Here is a 12,865-nt window from a genome sequence, read left to right on the forward strand (position 1 = left end):
TAATGCATCTGCAACAACGTTAGCCTTTCCGGGATGATATTGAATATCAAGATCGTAATCTTTAAGAAGTTCTAACCACCTACGTTGCCTCATATTGAGTTCTTTTTGGGTGAAAATATACTTAAGACTCTTATGGTCGGTGAAAATTTGACACGATACTCCATACAAATAATGTCTCCAAATCTTAAGGGCGAAAACAACAATTGCAAGTTCGAGGTCATGGGTAGGGTAATTTTGTTCATGGACTTTGAGTTGGCGTGAAGCATAAGCTATAACTTTTCCGTTTTGCATCAAGACACATCCTAACCCATTCTTGGAAGCATCACTATAGATTACAAATCCGTCGGTTCCAGATGGAAGGGTAAGAATAGGGGCAGTGGTGAGACGTTTCTTAAGTTCTTGAAATGCACATTCACAATCATCATTCCACACAAATTTGGTATTCTTTCTAACTAATCGGGTTATGGGTAAGGCAACCTTAGAAAAATCTTGAACGAATCTTCGATAATATCCAGCTAAACCCATAATACTCCGTACTTCGGGTACATTAGTTGGTCTGGACCATTCCACAATTGCTTTTATTTTCTCAGGATCAACAGATACACCTTTCTCAGAGATAATATGACCTAAAAATGATATTTCCTTAAGCCATAATTCACATTTTGACAACTTAGCATAAAACTGGTTTTCAATCAACATATCTAACACTTTTCTCAGATGCTCCTCGTGCTCCTCATTACTCCTAGAATATACCAAAATATCATCAATGAAAACAACTACAAACTTATCAAGGCATGGTTTAAAAATACGGTTCATCAAATCCATAAATACAGCTGGCGCATTGGTTAACCCAAAAGGCATCACAACAAACTCATAGTGACCATATCTAGTTCTAAAGGCTGTCTTTGGAATATACTCAGGTTTAATTCGAAGTTGATGGTAACCTGACCTCAAATCAATCTTAGAAAACACTTTTGCACCTCGAAGTTGGTCAAACAAATCATCAATACGGGGTAAAGGATACTTATTCTTAATGGTAATCTTGTTTAACTCTCGATAATCTATGCATAACCTCATAGTTCCGTCCTTTTTCTTCACAAACAAGACAGGGGCTCCCCAAGGTGAAACACTAGGTCGAATATATCCTTTTTCAAGTAACTCATCTAATTGTTTCTTTAATTCTTGTAACTCAGCTGGTGCCATTCTATATGGTGCCTTAGAAATAGGGGTGGATCCCGGAATTAATTCAATGCTGAAATCTAATTCTCTTGGTGGGGGAAGACTAGGTATTTCTTCTGGAAAAACATGTGGGTACTCACAAACAACATGTATGTCGGTAATGGAAGGTCCAGAGGTATTTAAGTCAATAACACTACACAGATAACCAGATAAACCACTCTCAATCATTTTACGTGCTCTCAAAGCATGGACAATTTGAATCGTTGGTTTTCTTACTAACTTATGGAATGAAACTCTATCTCCATCTAGCATTTTAAGGGTCACACTTTGCCTCGAACAATTAAGGTTAGCTTCATACTTAGTCAACCAATTCATTCCCAAGATTACATCAAATTCAGATAGGTCAAAAGCTATTAAGTCTGCTCGAAACTCAACTTTCTTTATTATAATAGGGCAATCCTTATACATGGTTCTACATTTCACAATTTCTCCACTAGGAAGGGAAACACTCATAGCATGAAAGTCACAACATGGTTTCAAATTTAAATACTTTGCAAACAATGGAGAAATAAAGGAATGTGAAGCTCCAGAATCAAAAAGAACATGAGCTGGTAAAGAATGGATAGAGAAGGTACCGGTGATAACATTATCATTCTCATCTGCCTCATCCTTTCTCATCACAAAAACTCTTCCAGCTGGCGGTGGTCGGGGTGGGTTGCGGTTTGAACCTCCTGTGTTGATGTTGATCCGACTACGATCGTTGTTAGTTAAAACTGGTCCTCTCGTGGTTGGGGTTACCTGCTTCGGACAATCTCTGATGTAATGATCATGGCTCCCACATCGAAAACAAGTGTTCGATCCTACACGGCATTCACTCTCGATGTGGCCTCTTCTCCCGAATTTGGCACATTCTTGCGCCCTATTATTCTGGTTTCCACGATAACCTTGTCCTTTGTTTCCAACATCGTTCCTCCTTTGGTTTCCCTGATAGCCTTGGTTAGGCTTCTTTGCTCCTCCTTGACTCTGGTTTTCATTTCTTCTTTTATACCCAACATTCTTCGCTTCTCGAAGCAGTACCACTCTCTCTACATTAGCTGCAATATCAACCATATCCTGGTATGAAGTAAACCTCTTAGTGGACAACCTATCCTGGTACTTAAGGTGCAAACTTTGCTCGAAACGGTTCATCCTGGACTGCTCTGTCGACACCAAGTCTGGTGCAAACCTTGACAACTCCATAAACTTATTTGCATATTCCAACACGCTCATTGTTCCTTGTTGCAAGTGTAGAAATTCATCTTCTTTTTGTTTCCTCAAGGATGGTGGATAAAACTTGTCTCTCATTAACTTTTGTAGCTCATTCCAACCAAATCCAGACCCATTCTTTCGTTCCTTGTTAACTTTCCACCATAATCCTGCTTGACCCGTCAAGTAGAACACTGCGAAATCAACTCTCCATTTCTCAGGGCATTGCAGGGTTTCAAACAACTGATCAATGCGACCTATCCAATCCTCGAACTCAACTGGATCGGGCTTGCCATCATAGGACGGTGGGTTGAGTGACGAAAAGTTCTTGAACATCGTTGCGCTCTCGTTCCCACTAACATCTTTCTTTTTTCCGAGAATCATGGACTAATTCGGCCAACATTGCACTCACATTTTCCAATCGTTCCATCCTTTCCTCATGGCCATTAACATGGACATACTCCTCGTGAGTAATGTCGTTATCATCGTGAACATGATGCTCGTTGCGAGCTCCGTTGGTAACATCGTTGATAGCATCAATGGTCGACATTCTGCATTACATATCTTATCAGATTGAAGCAAAATAATAATATAAAATAAACCCTTTGATCCCGTTCCTACACTCACACTCATATTCATTTTAACTTAGCAAGATTTTAGAACATTCTTTTTAACTCATTCCTTAAAATTCTTTACTTAAAGCCTAATGAATTCTATTCGTGCGAAAACCCGTAAGGTTTAGCACTTATGGTCCAGAACCTTTGCTCTGATACCAAACTGTAACGCCCCGACCTCTAATTCAATAATTAACACATAATTAGCAGCGGAATTATCCTAATTGGTCGGGACATTACCTGCCGTAACTTCCTTTTCGGAAATTACAAGGCAAACATCAATCATAAGCCTTTAAATACTCCAAATTATATATAATAATCCTTTATATTACCAAAATGAAAGTACATAACTTACTAAAAGTCTTTAATTAAAACTTATTAAACTATTAGAACCGTAAACATAAACTAGGTGGATAATATTAAAGTGAAACTCCTCGCCACTACTCGTGTCCATCTTTCCCCGCAGTACCTAAAACGGAAAACAAAACGGTGAGCCGAAGACTCAGTAACGAACTATTCTAGCAGCGTAAATTCATTTCAATTCATTTTATTTAATAACACAGGGAGAATAGAATAAGTAAAACATTTAATAAAACATCATATTCAATTCATTCATAAACTTTGCAATTTAACATGCTAGTTGTCGGCAAGTACGAACCGTGAAGGAATTCTCCACTGGGCCCGGGCCCATAAGAGCCTGGGCTCATCGTAACATGGGGCCTGGGCCCTGAGCCTGGGCTCATAAACCATGGGAGCCTGGGCTCGTAATCTATGGGTGGACAGGTGTCCGTGGTGCATGCATGACCGATAGATAGGAAGATGGTAGTTTCACTAGTAGAAAAAACCCCTGTTGCAGCCCCCTTGTTGCAGCGTACAAGTATAAATACGCTTCAACAACCAGTCGGTCAACGCGGGTCAAACCCTTTAAAGGGTTATCGCAGCGTACATTTTAGTTGTTCGCAACAAATGCGTTTGTTGCAGCGTACAAAATAAAAGCCCGCAGCAACAACCCGAAGTTATTGCAGCGTACATGTTAATGCCCGCTGCAACAAGTCCGCGTTTCAAATTAAAATTTTTACTTTCCTAGTTGCAACGTACAAACCGCGCTCAATCTCTGTTCCTTCTCTGCTATAGCTCCAAGCCTTTTCCCTTAAACAAATATCCAAGGTCGCCGTCGAACTCAGCCCTGCGTCGCCGTCGAACCCAAGAGTTGCTCAGCCCTGCGTCGCTGTCTTGGTTCCGTTGGTTGCTCATCTCCCCGTCGCGTCGTGGTTCAGCCCTGCGTCGCTGTCTTGGTTCCGTGGTTCCGTGGTTCAGCCCTGCGTCGCTGTCTTGGTTCCGTGGTTCAGCATCTCCCCGTCGCGTCGTGGTTCCGGTGGTTGCTCGGCGTCGTGGTTCCGGTGGTATGGTGTGTTCAATTTTTATTTTCGTTTTTTATTTTCGTTTTCAGATTAGGGTTCAATTTTAGTTTTTGATTTTCGATTTGATTATTGTTTTTGATTTTCGTTTTTGATTTTCGTTTTGATTTTCGTTTTAATTTTCGTTTTTGAAACTTAACGACCCAACGAAGTAAATGGGGATTGCTATGTTTCCGAGTATAGATCTATTTCTTTAAAAAGCACACAGCCACTATTTAAGCTTGCTCATAACAAGTAATGGGGAATGGCCTAAGGGCTGTTGCTGACTGCTACTCACCCCTTCAGACTGTTGTTTGGATGTTATTTTGCTGATTTCCAAGAGGCTTTTGGATTACCTTTTTTTTTTTAATTTTTTTAATTTATTTTACGGAGTATGCTCAAAGTGTTGAATACATCACTTAGATCAGTAGTATCAGGCCCTTCAAAAACATCAGTATTCACCCGTCTTCTTGGTAGAGTTGGGAAGGGGAACTCTTCATTTGCAGGACCTTACAAAATAATCTCTGTTATCCAACCATCTGGGTTAAAATTCTGTTTTAAGATCTCAAACCTTTGTGTACAGACGATATGGGATGGCTGCTTGACTCAAGTTTACCTCAAGTCAGTTGTGAGTCAAAACCATTAAGTGGTCGTTGTAAACCCAAGACCTTCAGGAAATCACTGGCCTTTGTCCACACTGATTTAGACTATTTAGTATTTACACTGAAAAAGAAGAGTTGAACATTTTCAAGGCTCTCACATATGCGCATGAACTAGCTCTTGTACCTCTCAAAACCTTCCTCTAAGAAACTTTAGCATACGAGCCACACAAACATCATATATAAACTTGAAAGAAATAAGTAGTGTGATGCAGAACATCGTGCCCATTACCAACTGAACTCGTCAAATCTCAGCAATTAAAGATTATTTTTAACTGTAAGTCTGCTATCTTCTGAGCCCCACTTTTTATCAGCTTATTGGCTGCTGCTTTGTGGGTGCGACATTCCGGCCACCTGCCACTTTAGGATAGCTTTTAAATCCTGGAATACTAGAGCCTTGTTTGGAGTAAAGGAAGTTCCTAGAGTATTTTTCAACCTCCTCCATTATTAGGCAAAAGAGATATCTGATTCCAATAGGTTTAAAGGATAAATAACACCACATTTTTGCCGACTGAAGCCTATCAGCATATATGAAAGGCTTCTTACAGCCCAGGTTACAGGATTTTATTCTGGCATTACCCTTCTTCCTTCCCCGAGGTTACGTAAGCACTTAGTTCCGCACTTGAATGCTGCGTTAATGCCAATAACTTGAATAATGTGATTGCTACGTGGTGATGTGGTAGATAGTTAATTTCCTGTTACATGCATTCTATGAGAAATATCTGAATTTGGCCCTCGAACTATTTTCGTTTGATTTTCGTTTTGATTTTCGTTTTGATTTTCGTTTTGATTTTCGTTTTGATTTTCGTTTTTATTTTGATTTTTTTGGCTGTTTTTCAATTATTTCTTTAATTTGCAGTTAATTGTGAAGATGGGTAGATACGCATATGGTTGAAGAGAGGGGCGATGATCGTACTGCCAGCATAATCTATCATCGTGCTTGTTCGAATTTCAACAATTGCATAAGGTATTGATATATCTAATTATCTTCATAAAATTTCTCTTTTCCTCTTTTGAAAGTTGAAATCAATAGTACAGTAAGTGCATATCATTTTTACGATAAATAAAATTTGGATAAGTATAGTAAGTGTAATAATAAAACGTGTACATTAGTATTCTATGCTTAAGTATCCATTCCGTTTTACTTATTAGGACTGTTTTTGGACTTCTAATATCACTTCAGTGAAGCATTGATAAACTTAAATGATGTAACCAAAGATTTGCGGAACTTCTTAATGATTTTGTGACTTCTTAATATATGTGTTTATGTGTGGAACCTTTTGTTGTTGTTATTAGTAATGAGTCGTCGTTGGATGTATGGTGACCATACTACGGCAGAATACTTGAGTGGGGTCGCAGAGTTCATTAGATGTGCTTTAGCACACCAACAGAGTACAAAAGCCGAAAAAATCTATTGTCCCTGCCGTGATTGTAACAATATCAAGCGGTTAGGTGACATTGATGAAATTGAGGATCATTTATTTCGCCGTGGGTTTAAGCAAGATTACCATGTTTGGTTTTGGCATGGTGAAACAATACCTGATCGTCCAAGTTCTAGTGTCCATGAATTTGATGTTCAGAGTAATGAGAGTGATGATGATATTTATGAGAATAATGAGACGGATGATGATGAGGAAGAAGATGATGAAATAAATGAGATGATGGATGGGCTGAAAGATCACTTGGACGAACGACCTCAGATGTTCGAACAAGTATCAAAGGCTGCTGAAACTCCATTGTATCCCGGTTGTACAAAATTCAGCAAGTTGGAATGTGTGTCAATACTTTATAACCTCAAATGTAAAGGTGGTTGGAGAGATGAACACTTTGACACCTTATTGGAGTGGGTAGGTGAATTTTTGCCGGAAGGGAATGATATCCCCACCTCTACCTATTATGCCAGGAAATTGATGTGTCCCTTAGGCTTAGAGGTCGACAAGATAGATGCTTGCCCAAATGATTGTATGCTTTACAGAAAAGAGCATGAACATTTGGATGAGTGTCCAACATGCGGCGCATCTCGTTACAAACGCAAAGGGGCAAATTCAGCTAAGAGGGGCCCGCCTGCTAAGTCTTTGTGGTATCTTCCAATCATACCTAGGTTTGAGCGTATGTTTTCATTGAAGAAACAAGCAAAAAACTTAAGGTGGCATGCGGAAGTGAGGAAGAAAGATGGACTCCTTCGACATCCTGCAGATTCTGTTCAATGGAGAAATATTGATAAGAAATATCCTGAATTTGGTAAGGAGGTTAGAAATCTAAGGCTTGCTTTATGTGCAGATGGTGTGAATCCATATGGAACTCTAAGCAGTCAACATAGCACATGGCCGGTTCTTCTAGCAATTTATAATCTTCCTCCATGGCTGTGTATGAAGCGGAAGCATATCATGTTATCACTCCTCATCTCGGGGCCTAAGCAACCTGGAAATGACATAGATGTGTACCTGGCTCCACTCATAGATGATTTGAAATTATTGTGGAATGAAGGTGTTTCAATGTTCGATGCACACACCAATTCAAGCTTTACATTGCGAGTTATGGTTTTTTGTACCATAAATGATTTTCCGGCATATGGAAACTTGTCTGGATACAAAACCAAAGGAGAACAAGCATGCCCTATATGTGAAGAGGACATGAAGCCCACATGGTTGCATAATTTCAAGAAAAATGTTTACCCAGATTTCAGGAAGCACCTCAGTCGATATCACCCTTATCGTAAGAAGAAGAAAGAATTCAATGGGTTCACCGAGGAAAGAGTAGCTCGTATGCCTTTGACAGGATCATAGGTTTATGAACGAATAAAAAATGTTGAAACCAAATACGGCAAGTGCTACAAGTCCAAGTCTAAAAAGGGTGTTTTGTGGAAGAAAGTATCTCCATTATGGGATCTTCCCTACTGGAGAGATTTGTCGGTTAGGCATTGTCTCGATGTAATGCACATTGAGAAAAATGTGTGCGATGCTATCATTGGGACTTTGCTAAACATGCCTGGAAAGACTAAGGACAATGAGAATGTGCGGAAAGATATGAAAAAGAGGAATATTCGACCAGATTTGTGGCCTGTTGAAAAATCTGGTGCGGGTGGTACTAAGACTTATCTGCCTCCAGGGTGTTACACAATGTCAAGAAAGGAGAAGAAGCAGTTTTGTGAGTGCTTACATGGAATTAAGGTTCCCTCGGGATATTCGTCGAATGTAAAGCGCCTAGTATCTCTCTCGGACCTTAGGTTGGTTGGTATGAAGTCTCATGATTGCCATGTAATGATTAATGTGTTTTTGCCAATTGCACTTCGTGGGATATTGCCGAAACACGTGAGACATGTTATAACAAAACTTTGTGTGTTTTTCAATTCTATATGTGCTAAAGTGATTGATCCGGAGAAATTAGATTCTTTGCACAATGATATTGTTGAAACTTTGTGTCGATTTGAAATGTACTTTCCACCATCTTTCTTTGATATTATGGTGCACTTAATTGTCCATTTAGTTCGAGAAATCAAGTTATGTGGTCCGGTGTTCTTAAGATGGATGTATCCTTTTGAGAGATTTTTTGGGCATTTAAAGGACAAAACAAAGAATCGGGCAAGGCCGGAGGGTAGTATCATTCGGGGAGTCCTTGAGGAAGAGATATCTCAATATGTAGCTGAATTCTTAACAAGGCTTGAGCAAATAGGTCTTCCAAAATCTCGTCATGCAGGGAGGCTTGAAGGGCATGGGGTAATTGGTAAAAATGTGATCTCGCCTCCATCTGAAAGGAAGAATAAGGCACATCTTTGTGTGTTGCAGCATCTTACCGAGGTCAATCCTTACATAGATAAGCATTTGCTAGAATTGCAACAAAAGAATCCTAAGTTGAAGGAAAGAGCGTTGATGCAAGAACATAATCGCACATTTGTTGATTGGTTTAAGAAGGAAGTAGCCGAGGAAATGAAAAAAAATCTAGATGTTTCTGAAATGGTCCAGTGGTTAGCTCGAGGTCCTCGACTATGTGTTCTGTCTTATGAAGGGTATGATATCAATGGGTTCACATTCTACACTAGAAGACAAGATGAAAAGAGTGTGGTGCAGAATAGTGGAGTGAAGCATGTTGCAGCATCTAGGGTCTATGCAAGCGCCAAGGATAGAAGACCGGTTGATGCGACACAATCATATTATGGTGTTATCGAAGAAATATGGGAGCTTGATTACAACAAATTTACGATCCCTGTATTCCGGTGCAAGTGGGCCAACAACCATAATGGGGTGAAACAAGATGAAATTTTTCCTGGTTTAACATTGGTTAACTTTGATCGATTAAGTGATAGTGACGAGCCATTCATTCTAGCATCACAAGCTAAGCAAATTTTCTATGTGGTAGACAATGTTGATCCTATATGGCGTGCAGTTGCCCAAGGCAAGAGAAATATTCTGGGTATTGATGATGTTGTGGATGAAGATGAGTATGACAAGTACGATGAAACACCCCTGTTACCAACGGCTGTTCAACCGTTACCGGAGGAGGAAGATGCAAATAATACTAATCATATGCGTACAGATCATAGGGAAGGAATTTGGGTTATAAACCATAAATGAATAAGATGAGTTGGCTTCTGGGAATAGGTAATTCTAGCTAACTGAATATCAGATTAAATGTATCTTTTCTAGCATTTAGGAAGGTGTAGTTTGTACTTCCACATCTTTAATTCTTATTTTATACTTCCATTGTGTTCATGATTATACTTTTCTAGCTTTCTTTAATTCTTACTGTACTTCCACATCTTACTTTTGTTCCTGACCAAAGTTTTCTAACTTTCTGTGCAGATGACTTGAGATCCCCGAGTCAGAAATTTTCAGAAGCTTTCGGTGATTTGTGTCTTTTCAGAAGTTCTCAGAATCGGAAAATAAAGCACGTATTTACTTTTGGTGAGTTGTGCGTTTTCTCCTAGTGTTGCGCTAATTAACATGTCTCCTAATCTTGAGCTGGAATGACCTAAATCAAAACGAGCGGGCTTAAATTGACCTTAGTTGAATAAATTGACCTAAATTGACCTTAGTTGACTAAATTAGCATAAATATGAACCATAACTACCAAACAAGTCTCAAATGGCATAAATTGATTGGATTGAGTCTAGGTAAGTTAAAACTAATCATATTAATCATTTAAAAGGATTAAAATGAGTGTTTAGGTTCTTTAGTTCAAAGTTGGGAGCGGAAATGTCATTTTAGCTCTATATATGACATATAACGACCCAACGAGCCATAAATGTGCATGAATAGGTTCGAATGAGTTTTAGAAACTTAAAACTATGCATATTAGTCATGTAATAAGAATAAAATGAGTCATTAGGTTCTTTAGTTCAAAGTTGGGAGCGAAAATGTCATTTTAGCTCTATATATGACCTATAACGACCCAACGAGCCATAAATGTGCATAAATAGGTTGGAATGAGTTTTAGAAACTTAAAACTATGCATATTAGTCATGTAATAAGATTAAAATGAGTGTTTAGGTTCTTTAGTTCAAAGTTGGGAGCGAAAATGTCATTTTAGCTCTATATATGACCTATAACGACCCAACGAGCCTTAAATGTGCATAAATAGGTTGGAATGAGTTTTAGAAACTTAAAACTATGCATATTAGTCATGTAATAGGATTAAAATGAGTGTTTAGGTTCTTTAGTTCAAAGTTGGGAGCGGAAATGTCATTTTAGCTCTATATATGACCTATAACGACCCAACGAGCCTTAAATGTGCATAAATAGGTTGGAATGAGTTTTAGAAACTTAAAACTATGCATATTAGTCATGTAATAGGATTAAAATGAGTGTTTAGGTTCTTTAGTTCAAAGTTGGGAGCGGAAATGTCATTTTAGCTCTATATATGACCTATAACGACCCAACGAGCCTTAAATGTGCATAAATAGGTTGGAATGAGTTTTAGAAACTTAAAACTATGCATATTAGTCATGTAATAGGATTAAAATGAGTGTTTAGGTTCTTTAGTTCAAAGTTGGGAGCGGAAATGTCATTTTAGCTCTATATATGACCTATAACGACCCAACGAGCCTTAAATGTGCATAAATAGGTTGGAATGAGTTTTAGAAACTTAAAACTATGCATATTAGTCATGTAATAGGATTAAAATGAGTGTTTAGGTTTGTTAGTTCAAAGTTGGGAGCGAAAATGTCTTATTTTAGCATAAATATGAACCATAACGACCAAACAAGTCTCAAATGGCATAAATTGATTGGATTGAGTCTAGGAAAGTTAAAACTAATCATATTAATCATTTAAAAGGATTAAAATGAGTGTTTAGGTTTGTTAGTTCAAAGTTGGGAGCGAAAGTGTCATATTAGCCTAAAAATGAGTTCTTAGGTTCTTTAGTTCATAGTTGGGAGCAAAAATGCCTCATTTTATCATAAATATGAACCACAACGACCAAACAAGTCTCTAATGTGAATAAATAGATTGGATCGAGTCTTGGAAAGTTAAAATTAATCATATTAATCATTTAAAAGGTTAAAATGAGTCCTTATGTTCGTTAGTTCATAGCTGGGAGCGAAAATGCCTCATTTTAGCATAAGTGGTGTTTTCTAGACTTATCTCATATGAGTATATGATTTCATGATATAAGAGAAGTGAGATTGTCAGATTTCCTCATTAAGTTTCTTAATCATTGTTGCTTGAGTTTAAGTGAAACTCAATTACATAATTTCATTTTACGATCTAACTTACATACTACTCCGTACTATACTAGATTAATAGAATTTGTTTATAGAATGAGTTAGCTGCCCTGCATTCTCATATTGCCTCAACAAACACACCAAGAATGACAAAGAACATTGCATATCAGATCAGCACAGATCAATGCAGATCAGATGAGGGTAGCACTGATCTGTGTTGATCTGTTCTGCACTGATCTGTGCTGATCTGATCTGCACAGATCAGTGCAGATCAGATCAGCACTGATCTGTGCTGATCTGTTCTGCAGATTTGATCAGTGCAGAACAGATCAGCACAGATCAGTGCTGATCTGATCTGCACTGATTTGTGCAGATCAGATCAGCACAGATCAGTGCAGAACAGATCAGCACAGATCAGTGCTGATCTGATCAGCACTGATCTATGCTGATCAGATCTGCACAGATCAGTGCATTCCACATATATAATTTTTCATGCTTGTTGGCTTGTTGCTGCTATAGAGTTCAAATTCTTTGATATGATTTGATTCTTTGAAGGCCGGAGCATGTGTCAACTTAGTATTCTATTAATTGTTCAATTACATTGTAAAGCGATGTTTTGGTCCCTAACAAAAAGCGGAGAGGAATAAAAAGAGGGAAAAGGGGTGAAATGGATCAAGGAAGGGATGTGAAGGTTGGTTTTTCTGGTGATGTATCCATGGTGGGTGGAAGTGAGAGTTGCTTTAGTGGTGACTAGTGAGGTGACGGTGATAGTGGTGGTGAGGTGATGGTGGGGTGGGGTGGATTGATTTGGGATGATGGTGGTGACCATTGAGTCATTGACCAATGAGAGACTGATAGAAATTTGGGGGAATCCAAGTCCAGGGGGAAGTCTGGGGAATCATAATACGAATTAAAGGACTTGGGTGAATTGATTCAGCAAAGTTGGAGAAGGGAAAGAGTATTATTTTTGAGGTGACTGTCCCCCTTTGCTTACCTGGTTTGTGGTTTTCCTCAACCAAACAGCCCCTAAATTTCTTTCTCTCTATGCTGTTCTTATTGATTTTCCATTATGTTGAGCTTTGACATATTTACACTTAAATTTCTCGTTCATTC

General features: G+C 38.5%; 1 protein-coding gene across 1 annotated transcript; it reads right to left on the reverse strand.

Moving 5' to 3' along the window:
• Positions 1–736: 736 nt before the first annotated feature.
• LOC110781162 (uncharacterized) lies at positions 737–2,289 on the reverse strand. The gene is made up of 2 exons (XM_056829432.1): positions 1,978–2,289; positions 737–742 (listed from the first exon to the last, which is right to left on the reverse strand). Exons 1-2 carry the CDS (start codon positions 2,287–2,289, stop codon positions 737–739), a joined length of 318 nt encoding a protein of 105 aa, XP_056685410.1.
• Positions 2,290–12,865: the final 10,576 nt, after the last annotated feature.

This window comes from Spinacia oleracea, chromosome 5, assembly GCF_020520425.1.
Source record: "Spinacia oleracea cultivar Varoflay chromosome 5, BTI_SOV_V1, whole genome shotgun sequence".
In the NCBI taxonomy this organism is placed as follows: Eukaryota; Viridiplantae; Streptophyta; class Magnoliopsida; order Caryophyllales; family Amaranthaceae; genus Spinacia; species Spinacia oleracea.